The sequence below is a fragment of the Typopeltis vanoorti genome, chromosome 14, assembly GCF_054136105.1.
Source record: "Typopeltis vanoorti isolate ZY-2024b chromosome 14, IOZ_Tvanoo_1.0, whole genome shotgun sequence".
Lineage (NCBI taxonomy): Eukaryota > Metazoa > Arthropoda > Arachnida > Uropygi > Thelyphonidae > Typopeltis > Typopeltis vanoorti.
The window spans coordinates 14588078-14615203 of NC_143562.1; the positions used below are offsets into that span (position 1 = coordinate 14588078).

General features: G+C 34.9%; 1 protein-coding gene across 1 annotated transcript; it reads left to right on the forward strand.

Annotated features, from left to right (window-relative positions):
* The first annotated feature begins 4436 nt into the window (after positions 1-4436).
* On the forward strand, positions 4437-25297 carry LOC150099244 (glutathione S-transferase 1-like). The gene is made up of 5 exons (XM_090403739.1): positions 4437-4645; positions 18246-18304; positions 21370-21511; positions 23121-23285; positions 25011-25297. Exons 1-5 carry the CDS (start codon positions 4505-4507, stop codon positions 25164-25166), a joined length of 663 nt encoding a protein of 220 aa, XP_090259865.1. The 5' UTR covers positions 4437-4504; the 3' UTR covers positions 25167-25297.
* Positions 25298-27126: the final 1829 nt, after the last annotated feature.

Below are 27126 nucleotides of genomic sequence, written 5' to 3' on the forward strand. Positions count from 1 at the left end.
TTTCGTTTTAGTCGTGGAAGTGAACGAAGTTATGAATTTTCGTAAACTAAGCCAAATCTCCAGGGTGTTCGCTCTGAAAATGAAGGACGTGTGAGATATTTCCGAAAACAACTCCGTGAATACTACGACGGCTTTGAAAACCTTTTTATAGAGTATGAATTTCTTGTAAGAGCTAACACATCTTCTGTTTACATATTGCTTCTGCAACGTAGATGGTAGGACTGCGCGATATTTGTTTTATATGACAAAAATACCTGGCTCGTCAGCCACTAAATTAGAAACTTGCATGCAAATGTCCGTAGACATTACTTACGCAGAATATATGCATAATATTTTGTCACGTGGTTCAAAGCGTGTTTACGCAACTATTTAAGAATACTGCTAGTCAGCAATTGTCAATCAATTGTCAATTGATTGACAATTGATTGACAATTTCCTGCTGTGATCAATTGTCAATTGATCACAGCAGGAAAAACAAAGGATCTTTCGGAGTTCAAATCTCGTTGTCCATTTTCAGATTTTTTGCATTCAGTATCACAGTAAAAGCTACCAGTGTTACTGAAATCCAGTGGCTGCTCGTGGCTTGAAATCGTGGGGGCGCTGCAACTTTCGAAATATACATACATACTGTAAGCACAGTGTATACGTGTTTGGATAAAATATCAAAATTATAGTAAAAATTAAAAAAAAAATTAAACATGAAAAAATATTGTTTATTATCGAAAATATTATACAGTTTAGCATAATTCAAAATTAATTTAAAATAAAATCCATTCCTTTAATTGTAATTAAAGGAATGGATTTACAATTTTTCGACATTACAATTAAATCCTTTAATTGTAATGTACAAATATTTAAAGAGACGGAGTAAACACGATAAGCACTACGAACACTCTGCTACTGACGCAAACTGCATATAAACAACAGTGGAACTGCGCGACGGACAGTGCCACATTACGCTAATAGTTCGCATCTCACTATGACGTGCATATGCTTGCGCGCGTAGCAAATACTAGCAATATGACACTGTGGTAAACACAGTGCTGCTAGCGTCCTTCTCCCTCCTAAGTGGTACAAGATGGATTTTTATTATTTTTTTATACAAAATAAGAGAAATGGATAGGATTGGTGATGATAAATATTGCAAGCAAATATAATTAAATTAATAAATATATTTATATATCGAGAAAAATTGCAGGTGTAGCAGTTCCGTAGTGCGTATGCACGAGCCGCCCCTGCTGCAATCTTATGACAAAAGAGAAAACACAGATTTTGGGGAAAATGTCCATAAAAATCAAAAAGAATCATTCTTTTTTATCAACACGCTTGACTCGATACTGCAATGAATCTCATCGGGAAAAAAATATCATTTACTTTGTCGACTTCTAAAAAATTTCTTAAGGTGAAACAAGACAAATCGTTTATTGGCAGTGTTATATGCTAAACTTGAACCACCCTCATATAAGTTATACATATTAAGTACAGTTACAAATATGATGAATATGAAGAAAGCCCATCTGCCAATGTGTGTCATCGTTTGTACTCATTTGAGACGTGCTTGAATGGAAATGTTCTCCCGTTCCTCACGACATCTGATGCAGCCGATGACGATGACATGTATTTCAAATGATCATTTAAGCTAAAACCGGAAATATAATTTGGCCAGACTAAATAATTTCCCATAAACTTCTTGCATATTTCTATCCTGACAGAGTAACTGTCCTGGCAGATTTCTGGCCATGGAATTACTTCATCACGGGTAATTCTTTATTTAGGAATGTCTCATTTCTATAAAGTCGACAACCAAACCTCGTTCATTTATTAATTTCGACGCATCTATAAAGGGAGTTACTGTATAAGAATTGGATTCTAGCAGCTAATTAATTAGTTCAGGAAATTAGACTTGTTGCAAGCAATTACTTTTAGGTGTTAACTTATTCATCAGATAAAAACAACAGACAGCGAGATTTTCCAGAGTTTGGCTTTTATTAGCAAAGCACCATTGTAACAGTAACTGCCGATGCAGTTTCTTTGGCAGTACGTGTGGTCACTTTTAAGTTCCTGTCGGTAAAATGAGGATCAGCCGATTCTTATTTCGATATTAATAAACCGCTACGTGTGTTTTCATTAACGCTTCATGCAGTCTTATGGAGGTCAACTCTCGAAAATCCACCGTAAACGAGAGGGTTTGCATTCATTAAACACACAAACGTAGATATCGTAAAAGTGACAAATTTGTTTTTAGAATGTAATAAAAGTGCAATAAATGCATGAACAATAATTTTGGAAGGCAGTTGAAAAGCTCTTTCATTTCCAGTCTTCTTTCTTTCTCATCTCTGATAGTAGAATTCGGGGCTAACGATGACTTCAAGATTTCAGGTAATGACTATGGTATACAAGTGCTGCCATCTCGTATTCGTAAACTTTAGATGATATGTTATTGTCAGGAACAGTATGAGTTATCTAAGGTCGAATTTTCTGTGTTGCGAGGATAAAACAGAATTTCAGGTAAATAAAATAACTAAAACCTGTTTGCAAGTGACAAAGATCAACTAACGCTAGAACTGGCGGAGACATTTTCTGTTGTCAATGCCTGGAAGAGAACCTGCTTTAGTCTTTATTCTGGCGGTCTAGCATTATGACCAGAAAAGTTGCTACAAAGGTTAATAACCCAAATAATTATTTTAATAAATTAAATTAAAACAGCACATCAATTTAAAAAAATTAATTATTAAATGGAGATGTCCTTAAAATGTATGGAATTACTGATTACACAATGTAAGTGATGATCACGTTTTTATCATTTCTTTTTTATTATAAGTTCACTTATAATTTTTATATATTTTGGCAGATAATTCTTACTTCATTTTGGCATAATTCGATAACATAATGTAACATTAACTTATAAGGCTAATCGATATGATTATTGCATTGTATTATATTATATATAGCGTATTATAACATATATTAAGGTATATATTATATTATATGTATTTGTATTAATATACTGTATCATGTTATGTATAGCGTATTATATTGTAAACTTCCTTACTAAATGTTTGCAATATAATTTAGTTATGAACTTGGCATAAATTTTCGAGAATGGTTTAGTTATTATTTATTTATTTTATACAATTTTAAAGATTTATTTTATATTTTATTTTTATGCAATATTATGGAAGTAATTTAATTTTTAATTTCATTCTTTTAATTTGGCATATAATTATTTACGAATGACTAATAAGGCAATAAAGTGAGAAAAAAAAACGATTGCAATATATACTAGAATATTTATATATACATTTACGTGTATAGATTTCTCTATATTGCTAATGAATAAATATAATTACGATATATATATATATATATATATTATTCTTTAAATAAGTATTCCTTAATATAATATAGTATAAGATATTGTTTAATATAATATAACTTAATATTATATAAAATTTCCTTAACATAAACTTAAAATATTATATTAAATAAATCTACCTTTTATTGTATAGTATATAAAAATTACTATTTTAAGATATTATCATTTTATCATATCATATTGATAGTTATGTAACAAATTATGATTCATCAAACTAACAGTATTCCACTCCTCCCCACTCCAAATATTATCTTCAAAAGGTGAAGGATGTCAACTAATCGTACTCGAGCAAAACTATTAAGATAAATTTCATGCTCTGGATCACCTTGAAATAGACAGTGCAGATAAAGCAGCGTTGATAACATGTTCACTACTACATACGCCCATAGACAAATCATGGCCATCAAAGTTTTGACTCGCTAAAGGGAAGTAGACAGAATCACATGACGCAGATTTAATTCTTGTTCGTTTAAGCCTTCTCAATGTACTTTAACCTACGTTTGTGTTTCTACAAAAGTCACAAAAAAGTTTACAATAGAAATATGTAAAGGTTTAAAGAGAAATTTAGTGACACCATATGGGGGGGGGGGCACTAATTTTTTTTTCAAATAGAGAAAAAGCACTGCATTTCAGGAAAAATAATTATAGACCAAATACAGCTAATTTAAAAAAATGGCAAATCGCTTAATAATAATAATAATAATAATAATAATAATAATAATAATAATAATAATAATAATAATAATAACATATATTCTAATAAACTAGAATTCACAATAAAGAAATAAGGAAATATGCAATGTAATATAACTTCTTAGAATCTTCGAATACTCATTGATATTTATTAAGTTTAAACCGCCTTTTATTCATCCATATCTTTAAAAATGCTCGATATTCTCTTTTTTTAAAATTATTATTTTTATTTTATCACGTGACGATACGTGCCACAACATCCGTTTGATAGCTCAGTTACCACTTGTCTGTTTCTGGCACTTTGCCAGGACCAATGACTGCCCAGAATGAAAATTCTTGCTGTTATTAAATGAAATGATTCCATCACAATGCTTCACTTTGTAGTTCCCCTGAGGACGCGTTAGTTCGTAGTTTAGTTGTTAGGAACAACCAATCATGACTATCTTGTTGTACAAAATGACGGGAAGCCCTCCTTGCCTTGCAGTTGAATATGCCGCTAAACACCTTGGAATTGAGTTGAAACTCAAGGAATTGGATTACGAAACTAAGGAATTCCTAAAGCCGGAATATCTCCAAGTAAGTTGATTAGTGTTGTTGAGTGTTTCGTTGAATTTTAAGTTCGAGTTTGAAATTTAACAGTTAATTTCATCTGTTTAAAACTGCATTTTACAAATATAATTAAATTAATAATTAATAAATGTATAATATAATATATAAAAATAATAAATATTAATAATAATAAATAAATAGCAAGCGAAATTGAAAATATTATCAACTGGGTCAGATACTGCATACTCTCGTTCCCAAGGCTTGCAGAGACTTTGAAAGTACTATCGAATGATTTATCCTGCATTATTGTCACATACGTATATCTTAAATTTTAAGCAATCGAAGCTGTTATTTAACTACTACAGAGAAAAAAAGCTTTTTTTTTTTTCTACTGACGACGCATGCGCATATCATCTTATGAAGTTCCCGTTAATTCACGACTTTCAAGGTTAGGCATTGCATAACGAACTGCTGTCTATCAGTTGCAAAGTGAACTTTATGGTAATGTGTACGATATGTTTTATACTCAGGAGTTTTTAGACCTCTAATAAGAAGGACATGATGGCCTCATACCAACGCAGAACGTTACTGTTTCATAAGGTGAAGCAAAATGCTTTTTTATACTCCCCGTTGTCTGATACCTAGGATACAATGAAGGGAAAATTTATGAGTTGTTAGCTCGCCCTGTACGGGCATGAGGGTTAGGTATATTCACTTGATATCAAAATGGCTTTAGGTCTTTTTCACTGTAGTTTGTAACTTGTATCAGTAGTCGATTTCAAGAAATTTGCTGCTAGAGTGTAAGAATGATATATGGGATATTTGTGTCCCAATGAAGCTGAGCGTTGCCGACGAACCATGGAGTACTTAGCATCATTCCTAAACATTTATTTTGAACTCGTTGCAGTTTAAGGATATTAACATTGGAGGTATGGCTGGAGAATCATATGGAATTAGAGGATGAATCACCATTTGGTATTGAAACAATTTGATTCTTGTGTTTAATTTGCTGTTTCTGTTAATCAAGGGGTGATGACTTTAGATACCTTTGCACGTATGCTCGTAATATGGTTGTTCACGCTTAATCTTTTTTCCTGTGACCTCCGAGATACCTGGCTTCTATTTGCCATGGAATGTTGGTAATAAACAGAAAGACGTCCCCTTTGGTAGATGCTAATCTTCTAGTGAAGAGTGTAGCTATACTTTTCTTAGGGTTAACTTGCAATCTCCAGTCAGAGAACCATTGTTCTAGTTTTAGAATGTTTTCTTGAAGTGTTTTGGTTACGAAGTGTGGCTAAAACAGCCGTGAGTCAACTGCTTAAAGGGCCATAATGGATGACATGGAGGATATCTACCATATACATTGAAAATAGAATCGGGGCCAGTATGCAACGCCAACCAAAATTCCACGTTGGGTTAAGACTGTTCCGTTTATCTTGAGGTGCATCTTTCTCTGCATGAGATATGATTTGATTAACTGTACCATCTACAGTGGAATGTTGGAAATTATGAGTTTATACAGTAGCCCATAGTGCAAAATTTTGTCAAAAACCTTTGCGATGTCAATGAATGCCGCACCAGAATGTTGTTTCCAGTTGTATCCGGCGGTGATGTATTCGATCAGCCTGTGTATTTGTTCGGCGGTGCTATAATATCGACGGAAGCCAAATTGTTCCTCTGAATGATTTTAAGATTGTCAACTGATTCTTGAAGTTTGAAGAGGATGATTTTTTCAGAAAGTTTTCCTAGATTTGATAGCAAACTAAGGGGGCTAAAATTTTCAAATAGAGGTGAATCTTTGTCCGGTTTGTAGACTTGAACAATGTGAGCAATTTTCCAAGACGGAGAAAAATATTGCTTTTACGATGCTAGCAAGATGTACAATAGCTTTACTGGGTAATAATTTAATACCTTGGAAGAGAGATACAGTAGTCTCCCCGTTATCCGCGGGGGATGCGTTCCAAGACATTCCGCTAATGCGTGAAACTATCCGCGGGGTAGTACTGAACCCTACATGTATTGTGTATTTTTCTATACATACATACCTTTGATAAAATTTAATTTATAAATTAGACACAGTAAGAGAATAATTATAACATCATACGATAATAAAGTTATCTGAATGTCAATGGAATCTTAGCAACATCAGCACACGTTTTCTATTTTTCTTTTTTTTTTTTTTTAAGCTTCGATTTGGCATATCCCAATTGCCAAGCATCACACAGCCGTTAGTCATCTGCATAAAGGACCAAAATTGACCACTCTTGCACTTTGGGGCCATTTTTATGTAAAAAAAAAGGGTTACTTGTACACAAGCACTGCGAAACCGCGACAGTCGATCTGATAACCGAGAACTACTCAGAACGGCGCGCAATTCCAGATATTCTTGATTTCTGAAAGGCTGCAATTAGCGCGTAGCTTTTTCCACCTTTGCAACGAGTTGTCCTGGTGTTGGACTACCTCTAGGATCATCGAATTGTCTATTACTAAAAGAAAGAGCCCTACGGCTACATTTCGGCGATGTATAATTCCATCGAGAACGTGTATATCAGATCCAACATTTCAAATCCGAATGTTTGTAGAAACTATGAAAATTAAGTGGACTTGAGAACTTACAAGAATACAATCCTCGGCATCCCCGAGTTGCCTTTAACTAGGCCGTTGGCATTCCAAGATACAATCTGTAGTGAATCCGGGAGAAGATTATTTATGTTCGTCAGTGATTGCTGTTAGAATAGAACGTGTTTCTTGAAGGAATCCTTTTGTAGAAGTTAGTGAGGTGTTTGAGTTACTAAAATGTTGACGCATGGTAGCAAGAGAGGCTGTAATGATTGCAGTCCGGTTAGAATGTACTTGATCCTTCATCGATGTAGTAGATGCACCCACCTCTCACGCACACAATGTGCCTAGTGAGGGCCACTGTAGTTAGCACATTTGGCCGAGGTGGTTGTAGGCTTGGTGCAGGTGTTTGTGGGGTTTCTTTCACCCTATGTCAGACACTTATAGTCAGCCTGGCAAAGCCTTTGAGCATGTCCATATTTCTGACATCTGTGGCACTGCCCAGATGAAGCTCGTTTTGTTAAAAGTTCAATAGTGATCTTGAGTCCACAGATCGATCTCAGATCATATATATATTTTTGATGGGAGTTTTGGATCTCCAGAAGAACGAGTGGCATCGGACTTTTGTCAGCACCTAACATTCTGCTGACCTTTACTGGTGGTAGTCCTTGGTAGCAGAGATCTACTGCTCTCTCTTCAGTGTTAATATCTTCTGTCACTCATTGGAGCACCACCTCAAATTTCTCTCCGAATTGAGGGAGAATGTGTGGTATTGGATATTCAGGGAATCTATGGTTTTAGTTAGGACGAAAATCACGCACTGTGCAGGCTGAATTTTAATGCCCTCATTGAATTCTTCGCCCACGAGAATGTTATGTTTTCCTCTTTCATTATTGCTACCAGATTCTTCGACTTGTTCTTCTCTCGTGGGATTATCGGAGGCACATTCTCTTTAGGAGAGCTACAAGGATCATCAACAGGGGGATGTTATCCTTGCGTATTTCGTCTGTTCTGCGCTTCTTGCACGCGTGTCCTTCCTTAAACTTTGTTGTGGCTGAGGAAACCACCAAGTCAATCTTTTCCTCCTATGGCCTTGTGTCTTCTCCTTCACTTCTTCATCAAATCTTTTTAAGTAGCTCGAAAGCAAAGCATTGGATTAAATTGTCCGTATGGAGATTATTCATTTTAAATGCCTTAACCTGCGTACTACTTTTCTCAGATAGTCAAAATTTCTGCAACATCACAGTTTGTAAGAAAATTATGTAGATTTTTATCTACATAATTAGGTAATCAGTGAAACTAATCTATATTCTAATAACCAAAGATGAAACGAATTATCGCCTCATGCTGACAATTAATGACTGTAAGGGTGAAGCAAGATGTTTTTCATATTCCCAGCTATCTGTTACGGTTAGAGTGAGAAATATTTTATGAGCAGTTTGCTCGTCCTGAATGGGCATACAGATTATGTATCGCTACCTGAAATTAAAATGACGTTTGGTCTTTTATGTTTGAATATATCCGTTGCCTCGTAGGCTACAGCTTGCTGAATTAGATCGTTGGGATAAGGACGTTTTTAGGAAAAACTTTGGTGCTAAAGATTGTAGGAAATTGAAGAGATAAGGAATATTTATATCTCGGTGAATTTGCTTGGTTCTGACGAACCATCGAACCGTTTAGAATCATTCGTAAGCACTTGTTTTGTACAAGCTGCAGTTTGAGGATATGTGTGTTGGAGGTATGGCTCCAGGCTGGAGAAGCGTAAGCAACAATTGGACGAATCAGCAGCTGGGATAAAAGCAATTGGATTGTGATGTTTAGCTTGCTGTTCCTGTTAATTAAGGGGTAGATCGGGGAGATGGCTTTAGATGGCTTTGCACACGTAGTCTTGATGTGCTGGTTAACATGTTCATTGCCAATCACGCGATATCGCGCGATACCAGTTCTCACCAAACGGCCGATCACGTGTTATCGCGTTGACGTCACTAACTAAATAAAAAAATAAAAAAAATTTGGCCACCACACGAAATTCCAATTTTCAGCTTGGCAATGAAAGTGTTAAAAGTTAATTTTTTGTCGGGGACGACACCAAGGTATTTTGTTTCTGTCTGCAAAGGGAATTGTAGTATTGAATAGTAAGACGTCTCCTGCAGGAGATATCGATCTTTTCGTGAAGAGAATGGCTGAGCTCTTCTGAGAATTTACTTCTAGTTTCCATTTGGAGAACCATTTCTCTAACTTTAGAAGGTTTTCTTGAAGCTATTTAGTAATGGGGTGTGGCCAAAGAGATCTGGCTGATAATGCTTTATCATCCGCATGTAGGGCCATCATGGATGGTATTGGGTTGTGCGGAATGTCTGTCATGTATATAGAGAATAGCAATTGAGTCAGTAGGAATCCCTGCGGTACTCCGGCCAAGATTTGCCGCTGGGATAGTAAACGTGGACCTAAACTGAACATTTTATAATTATTTTACATTCTTCATCAGAAGAATTTTATTTATATATAATGAATTAATAGACTTTTTGAAAGTTGGACATTACATGGACAGTTTATAGTTATTTTGTTTTTTATTGTAATTTTGTGTAATAAAGCCTCTTTTTAAACTTTGTATGCCTTAGTCCTTAAAAGGACTGGCTAGACGGGCGTTTTCATATTCCCCGTTACCTCTGTAGAGGTAACGGGGAATATGAAACAATGTACGGATAGGATGTTATTGAGCTATATATATATATATATATATATATATATATAGCTCTGATCATGACAAGAGGGTAACAGCAATAGCAGAGCCTCAGTTAGACCATCATTGGCTAAGCATTGCCATCCATTAACCTCCCGGGGTACCAATTTTAGTCGTCTCGTACGACATGCATTAGCTACATTGGTGATACTTAAGTAAAGCCAATCTCTAGACCACTCCATAGTGGCCGAAAGACCGTCCAACTCAGCGTTGGCTCCACTCGGTGAGATGGGGCACCCCCCACCACCGCTCATATTCCAGGGAAAAGCATCCACCGACAATGCCCCTCAGCAGGCTGTGCCGGAGGACACCCTCCCCGGAGACTATATATATATATATATACAGGGTGTTCGGGATAAATTTGACATATTTATAATTAATTATATTTTTCCGTAAGTTACATGTATTAACACACACTTCTCTTCATTTAAAAGTTTGGACCCTTCTTCATTCATATACAAGATGTCAGAAAGGATGGATAGCTGGAACCCACCTGAATCATGGAAGAGAATAACTTGTATCATGATGATTCGTGCCCGCCATCAAAATAAGGATATTACGACTGCTGCCCAATGCTCCCTGAATACAGTAAAAACAATCGGGCATGAACTAGAGACTTGCAATGGTGACTACGAGGATGTAGCAAGAAGAAAGATCCCTAGCAGACGATCTGATTGCGTTCGTACAGCAGAATTCCTCGCAAATCTGCAGGAACAGGTGTTGAAGAACCCTGGCATTGGAATTCGGGCTTTGTTCGTGGAGTTGCTAACTGTAGTCAAGCCCTGGATAACAAGGGTAGCCAATGGTAGGCCGTATGTATGGCAGCAGGATTCGGCCCCTTGCCACACCTCTGGGAAAAGTCAAAAATGGTTGTCTGAAAATTTCTACGACTTCACCAGTCCAAATGTTTGGCCTCCAAACTCCCCAGACCTTAACCCCATGGATTATTTTGTATGGGGCGCAGTTGAAAAAGACACCAATCGCACTTCCAGTAATACAAAAGCCCAGTTAATGGATAAAATTAAAACAGTTTTTGCGGCCCTTCCCAGGGAGACTGTAGCATCAGCTTGTTCGAGGTTCCGAAGCAGAATTGAAGCTGTGATCGATGCTAATAGTGGTTATTTTGAGTAAATCTTGTTGATAGTATTGTAATTAACTCTGCCTGTAATGTTTTTTGTCAATTCATTAAATTTAATAGATACAAAGAAGATTTTCTTTTTCCTTACGAAACTGTCAAATTTATCCCGAACACCCTGTATATATATATATATTTTTTTTTTTTTTTTTTTTTTTTTTTGAGTATGTATGTATGTATGTATGCACTTCCAGGCAAAACCACCCGAAATCTAAGTATCCCTCACCGGGAGCGAAATTCCGGAAGAAACCTGAGAGAGCAAAACTCTGCGTCCATTTAGCCACTCTTACAACACGCATGGATTTGCGGTGGAGCAATTCTTATCCCGGCAACCACACGAAGAATTCGCTATCACATATTTATTTACAGTCCTTATAGTACTTATAAGGACTGGCTTAAAGGGGCGAAGCAAGAATGCTTTTCATCTTCCCCGTTATCTGTAGAGGACAGTGTAGGGATAAGGTGGAATTAAGCTATTAAAGCTCTGATCATGGCAGGAGGGTAACAGCAATAGCCGAGCCTCAGTTAGAACTACACTGACTACAGCATTGCCATCCATTACCCTCCAAGGGTATTGAATTGAATAGCGAATGAATAAATCACCGCGTCTCACGGTCGATTCACATTCACATATTTATTTACGGCAACTCTATATAGGTGACAACTCTTAGAAATAAAATGGTAGAAAATTATAGATTTTAAAAATTAAAACTGTCATTTAAACTTCATGAACTTTTAATAAAGACAGTTACGTTTCTTTTTTAAAAATAAACTTTATTATTAACAATGAATGAAAGGAAACTAAGATAAAACTATTGAGCAGAGGAGAAATGGCTTAAATTCACGATGAGGGAGACTAAATTTATTATCAGCAATGCAAAACTCAAACTTGAAAATGGACCAACAGTAATAATAAGTTGTCACATGACATGAAGATTTTCAAATACAAATATATATGAAAAATAACAAGAATTTATGATATATTCATCCAATTAAAGTGTCACTTGGGAAAAAATTATATATATATGTGGCGATTAGTTTTTACTCGGTTGTTATACATTTCAAAAAATAGATTTAATGACTCCAAGACCGAGATAACATATAAAGATTTTAATGATAAATACTACTAGTTTCGGCATATAGCAGCCTTCTTCAGGTATTTATAAAGGAAAGGAATACTAATAAACATTGAATTATTTAAATAAACAAACTGGAAATTACAGGTACAAATTGCCTCACATAATCGATACATAAAAACGTTGTATTTTTCAAGTTGTTCCAACTGGCGTGCCATTGTTTGTTGCAATTGTGCGTGCAAGTTCACGTGAACGCCAATATTGAATAACTGCAGCATGGCTATCTGGGATGTTATAACTTAAATAATTATTTAAGTGGACCGGGTTCAGTAGGATTTCCCGTGATTCTACGATTTTTCTTTCAAACTCATCTTCACAGCGAAAAATATTTTCTGATCTATTCCAGCATACAGAGTGGCTTTGTTGGTCATCATTAGGATTATTTGAAAAAAGAACATGACTGGATAAAGCAGTTGCATGAGATCTTTTGTATGAGATGTCTCTCTTATGCTCTTCTATGCGTTGTTCAATAGATTTGTTAGTTTGACCAAAGTATGGGATATTGCAATCACACCACAATTTATATACTCCAGGGTACTTAAGGTTGTGATGAGTAGGTTTTGGATGAGGTTGTGATGAAGTTGTGATGAGTAGGTTTTAGAAAAAGCATGTTCACTCATTCCTAATCATTTGGCGAAACTTCTTCGTATTGAATCGATTTTCATTATAAATAATGCCAAACCTCCAACAGATAATATTTCAGTGGCTGAAAGAAAAGCCCTAAAAAATCTAAAACAGAACAGTAACATTATTATTTTACCTGCAGATAAAGGCAACTCTACGGTCATCCTCAACTCTGAAGATTACCACAACAAAATGCTTCAATTACTTGAAGATAGTTCAATATATTCAATTCTTCAGGAAGATCCTACAAGAGAATTACAAAACCGTACAAACAACTTGTTAAAGACTGCGAGTGAACTTCCTCATAATATTCGCCTCTCATTACGCTCTCTACATCCTCTTATCCCACGCATCTATGGAGTTCCAAAAATTCATAAAGAAAACATCCCTCTTCGCCCAATTGTGGAAGGAATTGATTCACCTACATATAAACTTTCAAAATATTTAGCAAAGTACCTCAAGTGTTTCTCCAATAAATCTTCATCTTTCATCAAAAACACCACAGATTTTGTTTCTCATATTAAAGATATTCCCATCGATGATAATGATATTCTAGCTAGTTTGGACATTATATCTTTATTTACTAACGTTCCTACGGACGAGGTACTTACATTACTACAGGACAAATTAATCAAAAAAATGTTCACTTTATTAAAGCATTGCATTCATTCTGGTTACTTCAGATATAAGGACTCCATTTACCAACAAAAACAAGGCCTGGCAATGGGCAACCCTTTGTCCCCTGTGCTAGCTAACATCTTCCTTGAAGACTTTGAAAAGAAAGCCATATCTTCCTTCTCATTTAAACCAAAAGTTTGGAAAAGATATGTTGATGATATATTCATTATTTGGAATCACGGGCACACAGCTCTCACAGATTTTCTTCGTCATCTAAACATCCAACATCCTAATATAAAATTTACTGCTGATATAGAAAATAATAACTCTTTACCTTTTTTGGATGTTATGCTTACACGGTGCTCTGAAAGATTAAAAATCTCTATGTACAGAAAACCTACGCATACCAATAGATATCTGCATAATCTTTCTCATCATTTTCCACCACAAAAACTTGGAATTATATCTACCTTAGGACACAGAGCACGTTCTCTCTTAAATGAACAAGATGAACTACAAAAAGAAATGAATCACCTCACTCTTATTTTTAAACAAAATGGATACTCTGAAAAAACAATTAAGAAACTTCTTCTGAACCCTCCTAAGCAGTGCACAACAGAGACTATTAATTTTAAAGGTAGCATCTCTATTCCATACATTAGCACAGTCTCTAAGAAAATAGCTAAAGTCCTTAAAAAATATAATATCAGGACCTTCTTCACCACACTTCCAAAAATCCGCTCTCTAATCAGCCATCCAAAACCTACTCATCACAACCTTAAGTACCCTGGAGTATATAAATTGTGGTGTGATTGCAATATCCCATACTTTGGTCAAACTAACAAATCTATTGAACAACGCATAGAAGAGCATAAGAGAGACATCTCATACAAAAGATCTCATGCAACTGCTTTATCCAGTCATGTTCTTTTTTCAAATAATCCTAATGATGACCAACAAAGCCACTCTGTATGCTGGAATAGATCAGAAAATATTTTTCGCTGTGAAGATGAGTTTGAAAGAAAAATCGTATAATCACGGGAAATCCTACTTAACCCGGTCCACTTAAATAATAATTTAAGTTATAACATCCCAGATAGCCATGCTGCAGTTATTCAATATTGGCGTTCACGTGAACTTGCACGCACAATTGCAACAAACAATGGCACGCCAGTTGGAACAACTTGAAAAATACAACGTTTTTATGTATCGATTATGTGAGGCAATTTGTACCTGTAATTTCCAGTTTGTTTATTTAAATAATTCAATGTTTATTAGTATTCCTTTCCTTTATAAATACCTGAAGAAGGCTGCTATATGCCGAAACTAGTAGTATTTATCATTAAAATCATTATATGTTATCTCGGTCTTGGAGTCATTAAATCTATTTTTTGAAATATATATATATATATATATATATATATATATATATATATATATATATATATATATATATATATATATATATATATATATATATATATATATGGGAATAAATGGGCATACTTGGGATTAGGAGCTAAAATAACCAAGCATATAAAATTGCTTGGTTATCCTAATATATATATATATATATATATATATATATTGTTAAATAGAAAAGCATTTTCTAGTACTATGCTTCTGGAAGCTGTACACATTTGATAAACTGAGGTTTTAGTGACATAATAGTTATAAGTGATTGCAAAAAAAAATCAACTTAAAGAACTATATGAATATTAGTCAAGAGAATCTTTCTTTTTTTTTTTTTTTGTTCTTTTTGCAATGGTCAGTTTTAAAGCTGAGGGCTGCCAGTCGCTAAATAATAATCATAAGCATTATTTTATTAAATAAATGTTTATATATTCAATTAAAGTATTTCGTCGCCCGATGGCATCCTCTAGCAAGAGGGTTACAGCAGATGAGCAGCTCTTCTCCATTTTTATCGGTATGTCTCCTCCGTCATTCTTAAACCAGTCCATTCCACGATGTCATTGAACCGCTCTTTAGTTGGTCTTCCACGTCTTCTCTTCCCCTCAACTTTCCCTTGTAATATAGTTCTTATCAGATGTCCTGAGGAACCTCTCAGAAGATGTCCTGCAAATCTGGTCTTTCTTTGCATAATATTCTTGAGCAGCGTTCTTTCCATCCCAACTCTTCTTAAAACTTCTTGCTTTTATATTCTTTCTGTATAGCTAATCTTTTCCATCTTTCTATAACACCACATTTCCAGTGCATTAATTCTTTCCAAATTCTCTCTTTCTTAGTGTCCATGACTCACTTCCATAACTTGCAATACTCCAAACTGTTGCTTTAACTATTCCAATTCTAACACCTATTTTAGTGTTCTTGTTTATTGAAATTCTCTTCATTTTCATAAATGCCGATTTAGCATTGCCTATTCTATTTCTATTCTAATGTCCAACTCTGAAGTTCCCTTCTCTGAGATCCAGCTACCGAAATATTGAAATCTTTCCACTTCTTCTAAAATCTTTCCTCCACGTCTTATCTTTACATTATTTCCTATTTTTCTGCCCATTATCATTATCGTGGTCTTTTTTGTGTTAATCCTTAGTCCGTACTCTTTACAGGAGTTTTCAATTCTTTGAAGAATTTGTTGTAACCCATTTTCAATTTCTGCCATCACCACTACATCATCCGCATATCTTAAGTTATTAATGATTCTTCCATTTATTTTTATTCCTTCTTCTACACCCTCAAGTGCTTCTATAAGCATTTGTTCACTATTAAAAGTTAAACAACAACGATGATAACTTGCATCGTTGTCTAACTCCTCGGTCCACTGGGAATTCTTCTGTTTCCTCTCCAGTAACACATACTAACGTTGTTTGTGTCCAGTATAATCTCTTTAAAATTTCCAAGTCATGAGTTAATATGAATATTTTCTATAATGTCAAAAAGCTTTTTATGTTTCACTGTATCAAATGCCTTTTCAAAGTCTAGAAATCCAAAAACGACTTTCCACCACGGTTTAGTGTTTTCTCCCCAATTATCCTTAGACAAGATAAAGCCTCGCTAGTTCCTCTGTTGGTTCGGAATCCAAACTGTTCCTCATTCATTTCTTTTTCTATTTTACTCTTAATTCTCTTCAAAATTATTTGTGCCAGAATTTTTGCTATATAAGTTATAAGACTTATCGTTCTAAAATTGTTACGGTCCAAAACTCTCGTCTTTTTTGGAATGGGGATAAAAACTGATCTTCTAAACTCCTCTGGTAATTCTTGTCCCTCATAAATTCCGTTAATAATTTGCCATAACACTTCCATACCTTTTTCACCCTATATTCCTTATAAGTTCTATCTGTATACCATCTATTTCAAGGGATTTTCCTTCTTTCATCTTTTGAATTGCTAGATTCAATTCCTCCCTCATGATGTACAGCCTCTGCCCACTGTGCCCTTTCATTTGATTTTCTCCTTTTTCTCTGTCTTCATAAAGTTTACTTACATATTCTTCCCATCTCTGTAATAACTTCTCTTTTTCTATCAGAATTTCACCTTTTTCATTCTTCACTGCTCCAGTCCTTTGCATCTTTCTCCTTCCTGTCATCATAAACACCTTTTATGTCATTTCTTTCTGTCTTTACTGTTGTATCTTTATTCTTTCATCTGACAACTCTTCCTTTTCCCTTCTTATCTCTCTTTGTATCTCCCTACTCAAGTTTTTAAACTGCTTTTTTCTCTCCTATGTTTTACTATTAACTAACGTTCTTCTTTGTGATATTTTCCTCAAAATATTATCCGTCATCCATGGCTTCTTTCTTTTCTCTTCTTTTTTTGGCTAAATGTAATTCTGTAGTTATGCTTTCCTTCAGAATCTTCCATTTTTCACTTACATCATCACTTTCTTGTATATTTCTCTCATTCATTTCTTCCGCTACTTTCTTTGCGAATTTGTTCGCTGTATTTATATTCTATGTTTCTTGATTTGCTTTGTTTCCTTGTAGTTACTTTTTTAAGATTAATTTTCATCTTAGTTGATAACAATATATGATCTTTATTACAGTCTGCTCCTGGATATGTTGTCACATATTTGATAATGTTTCTATATCTTTTGTTTATCAAAACATAATCTATCTGATTTCTTCTACTATTTATATCCTCCCCTGGGGGCTTTCCACGTATACAATCTTCTTGGATGTTTCTTAAAACAAGTGTTCATAATTGCTAAATCATGTTTTCTACAGAAATCCAACAGCATATCTCCTCTTTCATTTCTCACTCCCAATCCATATAGCGCATCAATATCTTCCTCCCTTCCTGTTCCGATTTTTGCATTCATATCGCCCTGTATTATAATTATATCTTTTGTTTCTTTACATTCCAAACCCTGTTCTGTATCGCCATAAACTCTCTCTACCTTCTCATCCTCATAATCACAAGTAGGTAAATATATCTGAATAAGTGAAATGTTTAAAGTATTTATAGAAGAAAAAGTTACTTGAGCAATTTTTTTAAAAAAATATAAATACGTTTAATTAAAACAACTTTATCTTAGAGATAGGGAGGTACGTATTTGACGAAATAACCTAATGTGTGAAGATGACAGGGGAAAAAAAATAAATATTATCACGTCCGAGACAGAAGTCTTTCGAACTAGAATCTATTTCGAAGCTATTCTCATCTGATGGATGCTCATTGCATACAAGCGCACTGTTTTCCACTTCTCTTTCAAGAATTTCAAAAGATGTAATGAATGTGCGATTAATTAATTTCTTTAATTCTTATAGAATTATTTGCGTATTCGTTTAATTGTGACTGTTGTGAACATTTTGTCAGTGAACCTTTAATTTGAATTTTTTTTTCCCCTTAGATAAATCCTCAACATACTGTTCCTACAATAGACGACAATGGATTCATCTTATGGGAAAGGTAAGTAATTTGAAGTGTAATTAAGTGTTTTTTTTTTTTATTCGATATGTTTTTACATAGAGGAAATGAAGAAGAAAGAAATAGTTGAATGTATTGATTTCCTCGATTAATAACACTAACAAAACTGAAATCTATGAATTAATAAATTCCTTTCGGAATAACAACATAAAAACATTGAATCTATTGTATATTTGCAATTTACAAAATTACCAACCTAAGGGGTGAAGCAAATGCTTTTCATATTCCCCGCTATCTGAAGAGAAACTGTGAGTGGACAAAACTTTATGAGCTAATTGCTCGCCCTGAGTTGGCTAGGAGATTAGTCCTCAGTATTGTGTTTCATGGTTTCCCAACTTTAACAGTATTGGATTGTGATCAGATGATAGATCATTAATTGTCATTATACTGTATTGTAGTATGGCTATTTCCAAGACATCAGGCCGACCATATGTGTTGTGATGGGTGGGCTCGGCGGGACCTACCACAAGCAGATTGTTGAATCCAGTATAATTTGCTAGTATATGTTCGTTTTTGTTGGTAGAACGGCTGTTCCAGACTGGATGCTTGGCGTTTAAGTCACCGGCCATGATGGTAGGCTTTCTGGTATCCTATATGGCGTTCAAATACGAGAACAGTAATATTTTTTGTGGAGGATTATATGCTGCGAAGATTTTTTGTTTGTCAGCCAAGCGCGTGAGAATCTCAATGCCAGTGACCTCGAGGTTAGTGGTAGGATGGATGTTTATAGAATGATTAGTGATGTAATTCTTAATGAAAATGGCAGTGCCGCGTCCTCTGTGGGACAGTCTGTCTGTTCTGTACGGTTGATATCCCTTAATTCTGGGGTTGTCTGAAAGTCTTAGATGCGTTTCGTTTATTACTAAAGGACATTTGGTGATGTCTTTGGGCGAAGTCCAGGAGTTCTAAGATCTTACTCCTCAGGCCGTTCGCATTCCACGCGATGATCTCTAGTGAATCTGGTTTTAATTTATTACTGTTCATTAGTGAGTGCTGTGATGATAGATGAGGGGTTGGATCTACTAAAGTCCAGCCGCATATTTGCTAGAGAGAGACGGTGATAATAGCTGTCATTTTGATAGTGGTGCTGGCTGAATCCTTTCCTGGTTGACATTTTTGCACGAACTACGTCTGCATATGTCTTTGATTCTGTTGAGATGATTTTTTTGAGACTTCTGGTTGCAGAGGATGGATTTCTGAACGTGTTTGGTTGTCCGTGGGGGACTGTGTAGTTGTGGTCTCTGGGATAGGGGTCTGCTAGGGGAGGAAGAGAGTCTGCCTGCTTCCGACTGTTTGTTTTTCGGGTTTTGGGTGCAACCTCTATAATTGGCAGTGTGAGGGCCGCCGCAGTTGGCGCATTTTGCCGGTGTAGTTTTTGATTTTGTGCAGATGTTGGTAGTGTGGCTTTTTTCACACTTCAGGCATTTGAACTCTGCCTTGCAGAGCCCCTGAGCATGACCGAATCTCTGGCATCTGTGCCATTACCCAATTGAAGCCTTCTTTCTCAAAGGCTCTGGGGTGATTTGAGGTCATAGATATTTTTATAGGCATAATGTATCTCTATTACAGCTAGAGGCATAGGGGATTTGTCCGCTTTAGTCATCCTGCTGACCTTGATGGATGGCAGGTCCTGGAGACGGAGGTCGCCCTCTATTTCATTAGTGGTTATATCCTCCGAGACACCCCTTAGGACCACCTTCAGATTTCGTTCCGAGACAAGAGAGAATGTATGGTATTGGATATTATTTGAATCCAGTTCTTTTGTTAGTTTTCTAAAGTCTATCACAGTAGCAGGCTGAATCCTAACGCCATCATCCGTATTCTTAGCTGGGACATACTGTATCTGTAGGTTTGACATGGTGGACCTCAAGTGTGTCCACTTCCTCTTTTCCCGGAGGTACCCTCTCTTTGGGGGGGGGGGGATGTGAGTGTCCTCTTGCATACCTAAATCCATGAGATGTCAGAGGTTTTACCTTTCTTGCGAGCCAGAGTTTCATCGTAGTCTGTAGAAGGAGAAATCACCAAATCAAGTTTCTCCTCTGTTTGGGGAGTGTCTTCGCACTATTCGATTTCAGCTGGCGAGGAGTAGAAAATAAGACTACCGGGCCAATCATTTTCAACTTGTTTCAGTATCTTTTTGAGAATGCTAAGCAGACACCCTTTGTTGTTGAGCGATTTAATATAAGCATCATCTTCTTGTTCGCTCATTGTGAAGTATTTAGTACAATAAGTTAACAATGGCGGTTAGGCCTAGAGAATCACCCACTTATAAATACTGTTCACTTACCTGTATGTATTTTGTTTTAATAACCACAGACACTTGTGTACTATTGAATCTTGCAGTTACTGGTTACTAAACTCACTGACTAAAGATACTCGTGAACTACATTAAAAACCAATTCCAAAACTCATAATCAAAACACGAAATCTATTCAACACATGTAATTCAACACATCTACATCCACTCATCAAATTCATGGATGAGCCTCCAATTGCGTATAGTAACTAGTAACTTCTCACATATGCTGGTATTTTGTTGTAGATCAACAACGTCTTATAATACACAGAATATTCATTTTTATTCAGGAATAGATATTTTTACTGTCTGTTGTTTCCAAAGACTAGAATAAAAATGTCTCTATACCGTTAAAACACTTTGCAACCTCAACAAATATATTATACTGCACAAGCAAAAGAAAAAACAATTAGCATTTTTCTCCTAACATCCACTTTCAAATTATTTGCGTATTTTATTCAAACTTTTGAACATAGTTTACTTATTGTATAAATTTAATGGTGTGTAAGTTCATTTCATTTATTTTGTTTTAAATATTCAGTATATTTTGTATATTTTAGTATTATTAATGTATTCATTTTAATTTATTTATTTACTTTAATATATTTTAATTTAATTCTGAAAATAATGAATAAAATGCGATATAAATTTGTAAACCATCTAATGAAAAATATAAAAACAAAAGTCGATTTATGTTATGACTCGACTTATGTTTTCATTATTATTTTCTTTTTTCTCTCTTTATGAATAGCCGAGCTATTATGGCTTACTTAGTGAACAAGTATGCACCTGAAAGTTCTCTCTACCCGAAGGATCCTCAGAAGAGGGCGGTGGTTGATCGATTGTTCTATTTCGATATTGGAACTCTGTATAAATCTCTAGCTGAAGTACTGGTAAGTAGGAATTTTATTCATGCGTGTTAGTTGCATGCGTTCTCCATGGGGTGGACTAACTCCTTCAGTTGAAAACGTTCCTTGGACCGTAGCCGTCATTTAAATTCTGGTCTTTTCTTTTAAAAACAAAGACAATCATCTCGAGGCCGTTTATGAATTTGCTTGGAAACAAATAATTACACAATAAATTTTTATAAGTATTGATTTAATTAAATGATTACATCAATAAACGTCTTTTAGCTTTATTTTTTTATGTAATTATTTGTCGATGTAACCTATCAATACATTATTTTCATTTTGCATCGATTTTAATGATCTTTAATTCTTGGGAAAAAAAGGTATTCAGAATTAATAGTTTTTAGCGCAATTTCATGTATTAGAAAATTGACCAGCATATTTTATTAAAAATCAACTAATTAATTATTCCTAAATTAAATTATTTAAGTTTAAAATTAAAAAATCATAAAACTAATAAGTAAAATAATATTAAATTACACACGCTTACCTTTTAAAAATGTACTTTTTTTTTGTTTAAATTTGTTTCACTATAAATTTACAATTGACACTTCACTCTGTAACTTGCTAGACAGAGGGCAAACTAACCGGTCACTGTTCACAAATCAGAAAAAGAAAACCAAAATCAGGAACACGTGTTTTATTACTGCAATAAAACACGTGTTCTATGGCTAATTTGTGGAATTTTTTAATCGATCCCAGAGGGAGTGCCCCATTCCCGTTCCCTGCAGACACCCATGACCGTGGGATTGCATTTTATCGATGTACGAAAGTTTTGAGAGGGCATAGCGCATCAGCACTCATCTTAATTGGTCCAATGCAATTAATTGCAGGATAACTCTGAATACTTCATAACATCCGATCATTATCGGAATTATCCACACACTCTCGGAATTCTAAATTCAATAGTTTTTTTTATTTTTTTTTTAAGTATCACCTGTTCTTCTGTCTTATATCAATCACATATGCTGGTATTTTGTTGTAGATCAACAACGTCTTATAATACACAGAATATTCATTTTTATTCAGGAATAGATATTTTTTTACTGTCTGTTGTTTCCAAAGGCTAGAATAAAAATGTCTCTATACCGTTAAAACACTTTGCAACCTCAACAAATGTTATACTGCACAAGCAAAAGAAAAAACAATTAGCCTTTTTCTCCTAACATACACTTTCAAATTTTCAGTTCCAGAAAATGTGTAACAGCTGTTTGTAATAAAGCCATTGGATATAGTCTCAACTCATGACAGCATTCAATTGGATTGGTTGACACAATAACCAATCACAGCCGCTAGGTGCTGAGTGAGCTCAAAATTTAAGCTCACCTAGTCACGCCTTCTCAGTGGCTTAAAAATTTCTATTACACGGAATATTAGCAATTACATGGTGTTTCTTGATCAATTTTTTTAATAAACTTTTTAATCAAATCATTATTTTGTGCTTTCCACTAATAACGATGCATTTAGACTGAATGATTTGATAGCAAAAATTGCCATTCTTTATTTATTTTGCTAAAATAGTTTTGTTGAAGTACTTTATGCACTTCAAAATATTTGACGCTTTTATTCTTCGGTTTCTTTTATTTATTTTTAGCATCCGGAACTGTTTCAAGGGAAGCCAGCTCCAGAAGACAAAAAAGAGAACTTGAAAAATGCTCTGAAGCTCTTGGACGGATTCCTTAGCAAGCACAAATACGTAGCTGGCGATCACCTCACTTTGGCCGATCTTTCCATCTTTGCAGGACTCATCATGACGGAGGTAAGAATATATGATTGCCGTTTATGAATATTGAGTTATGAATAGTAGAAAGAGCATGTGTAATAAATTACAGAGATCTAGGATACTCTAGCAATCCCTGATGAAGATTCTTTGAATCAGACCGAAACTAAAATCTTTTTTTATTCATATTTTATTGCAAAAACATTGCGCGGACTAAGCTACGATAACGTGTGTAAATAACAATTTCACATTCGAGTTGATAGTTGTATCCTATAATGCACCAAACCAATTACTTTCACAACACTTGTACGTTTGCATACGTTATGATGAGAGTCACTTTCCAAGTATTTTTCTTATAAACGTTTATTTGCTTATTGAGATCTATGAAAACAAGGATATAATTTCTTGTTAAAGATTTATTAATGTATTCATCAAAATCATGAAAAATTTTAAGTGGTACAAATATTCTGTTTATTTTTTCGTTTGCAGTATATGTTTGTAAAGCTAAGTTCTTTTCGGTATTCTGCACGTAAATTCAAATCGGCGCATGTACTTGTACTTTCATAGGACGGTGACGTCACCAAACTGCGTATTTCTTACTGGTCAGCATGGTGTCTCCGGTTAGTCAACTCATCCAACAATACTATATTTACCAACTTACTAAGCACTAATTAATACTTTTGCAACTAATACTCTGATACCAATGACAAAAATGTAAAACTCGAAAACTGATTTGCATATTAATTACATATCATTTTGAAGGTTTTCGGAGTTTTACCTCACAGACAGAATTACAAACAAATGTGTAATTGACATGATGTGAATCGTAATTTTGATTTCCTTCTGAAGGTATCTTTCTTCTAAAGGTATAACAAAAATTTCCGTCATTATTTTATGCCAGAAAGTTTTTAATAATCGTTCCATTATTATTTTATAAAAATTAACAAAAAACATTCGAAAGTTTCAGAGCTTAATTAAGAAAAACAATGCCTATGCGAATTTCCAATGGACAAAAAAAAAATGCGGGAATATATAGTCCTTATAAGGACTGGCTTAAAGGGGCGAAGCAAGAATGCTTTTCATCTTCCCCGTTATCTGTAGAGGACAGTGTAGGGATAAGGTGTTTTTTGAGCTATTAAAGCTCTGATCATGGCAGGAGGGTAACAGCAATAGCCGAGCATCAGTTAGAACTTCATTGGCTACAGCATTGCCATCCATTACCCTCCAAGGGTATTAATCACCACATCTCACGGTCGATACAATCATTTTTGCGCAGATCTTCGGTTTTATCAGCCGTACACTCACTTAAAATTTTAATAAGAAATTAAACTTTTTAGTGAGTGTACGGCTGTTTTTTCAAACTGTTGGTTTTTTATAAAGTCTTATATGTATGATATAAACTAACGATAGCTTAGTATCCTTTCTATAATCATGAATAGTATCTTTTTAAGAAAAAAAAACATAAATTTAATTAACAAAAACAATACCGTGCGAATTTCTAATGGGCAACTAAAAATACAGGAATATTCAACAGCCCTTCGCTTTCGTCAGTATTTTATTTTCGTCATTAAAATTTTTAGTGGGTGTACTGCTGTTTTTTAAAACTGTTGAGTTTTTTTATAATCTTTTAAATGGATGTTATAAAATAATGATAGATTAATATTCTTTCTATAATCCTGAGTAGTATGTTTTGTATAGTGAAAGTTTTTAATTTGTATGTTACTAATAAAATGCCTTTGATGAAAATTGCCTTTTTTTTTCCAGGTAGCTAACTATGACATGAGTCCTTATCCTAAGTTGCACACTTGGATCAAACACATGAAAAAGGAACTTCCTTATTTTGAAGAATTGACCAAAGAACCGTTACAGAAACTTCGAGATTTTGTTGAAAAAGTTAAAAAAAATGTAAAAAAGAATTAAGTGTCAAATTTTTATTCATTTGTCAGGCATGCATGCCTATTGCGCATTATATTAATTATTAATAAAATCAGGAACCTTGAATATATCTACCTCTCAAATGAATTGTTAAATAAAGAAACTTGTTTTCGTAATATGTTTCTGTGTGTTATTATTAATATAAATAAAAAGTTAATTGTTTTCAGTATTCATCACAGATAGCAGCACAGTCTAGAATGATGATGTGCACGTACAAGTTGCGCATGCTCATGTTTTTAGCTGTTTTCAGCAGTCTAAAATGGCAACGAAGGTCAAGAAATTTACAGATGTCGAACAGGGTGCAGTTGTGAGTTTCTCGTGAACAAAAGCACTTCACGAAAAAGAAATTAATAATAAAATGCATCCTGTTTATGCCAAGAAGAGTTTGTCACATGCAACAGTTTACGAATCGGTCTAGAAATTTTCGCATGGACACCTGAAAATCACTACGAAGACCAGTTTAGTCGGACTTCGTCAGCCTCCACTCACCTCCAACATCCGCTTTACATCTCCGACCTCACTACAGCAGCGTTCATCTGTTTGGCCTGCTGAAATCAGTATGTTGGTGACAAACATTTTGCTGTTGATCAGGAGGTTGAAAATGAAATTCAGAGTTGGAGGAGAAGAGTTAACAAATATTAACTCTTCTCTTCTATCACCGACCATGAAGTTGTTACCTTTTTTTTTTTTCTTTTCCAAATCGATCTTCTTCTAACCAGTGATTTGCGTTGCGTGCCTTGCCACTATAACGACGTCAGTCACAGGAAATATGTACTAGATGTCTAAACCCCTTTTTCATGATCTGCTCTCTGTCTTCTTTTGATTCCAACACTTTCTCCTACCAAATAAATGATATAATCCTTTCTGAAATCAGCTTTCATTCCCTACTTTATGAAAAATCCCCATCCTTACCAAACCGTTTGTTCACCAAGAAATATTCAAAGCCGTCGACAAAAATTTATGCACAAAACTAAGAAACCTAATGTTTTCAAGCAATTAAAAAATCGTAAACAAAAGAAACGGTTAGTAAGGATCACATGAAAAAAGCTTGTCTCTACTCATGTGGCCATCGAGCCTTCTGGATCCTCGCTAAAGTTGTAGGGGAAACGCCTACTTTTCCATCTTGCATATCCTTATGTTACCATGGAACGTCGCTTAAAATAAAGCAGTTTCTTGTCAGCACTCTATTCCTCCAACTACTGTAAACAATTCCCAGGCAAATCATCTCTTTCTCTTCCAAGAAATGATCACAGCCTGCCTCATCTGATCTTTCACAAGAACGACATCAACAAAATTCTCTCCTCTATTGATTCGAATAAATCTCCAGGTCCAGACGCTAACCGCCTACTAGTTGCGCTCAAGATTAATATTCATCGTGCATCTCCCGTAAAAACTGACATATTCGACAGCATTTAAGCAAGCTACCTTTATCCAGCCTCTCTATAATAAAGGGAAGCTATCCCATTGCCCTCGCCTTAGTACTATCGAGAGTGACAGAAAATGTCATCAACAACCACCTTCTTCACTACACAGCGACCCATCAGCTAATAAATGATCACCAGTACCGATTGCGCCATTCGCATTATATAGCAGATCTATTCTCTCTCTCCCACTAACCCATCTTTGGGCACAGCGTGTGAAAAAATTTGGAGAAAAGCTAACGTGATTAGTGTTTATTTTTCAAATGTATTTTGATCGATGTTTTTGATGCAACACCTCTTATAATGGTGTTGCGTCCTAACTGGTTATAATAGTTATAAAGTTCCACCATTCGGTTTAACAAATCTCAACTAATTCAACACTTTCGAGATTGTAATATTCCCATACCTAACTATCTACTTTCCAAAACAAGGAAAAAATACAAACTAAAACATACCAGAAACAACCAAAAGTTTACTATTTAAATACCTTGCATGCAATGTAATACAAACATACCCCTAAAATG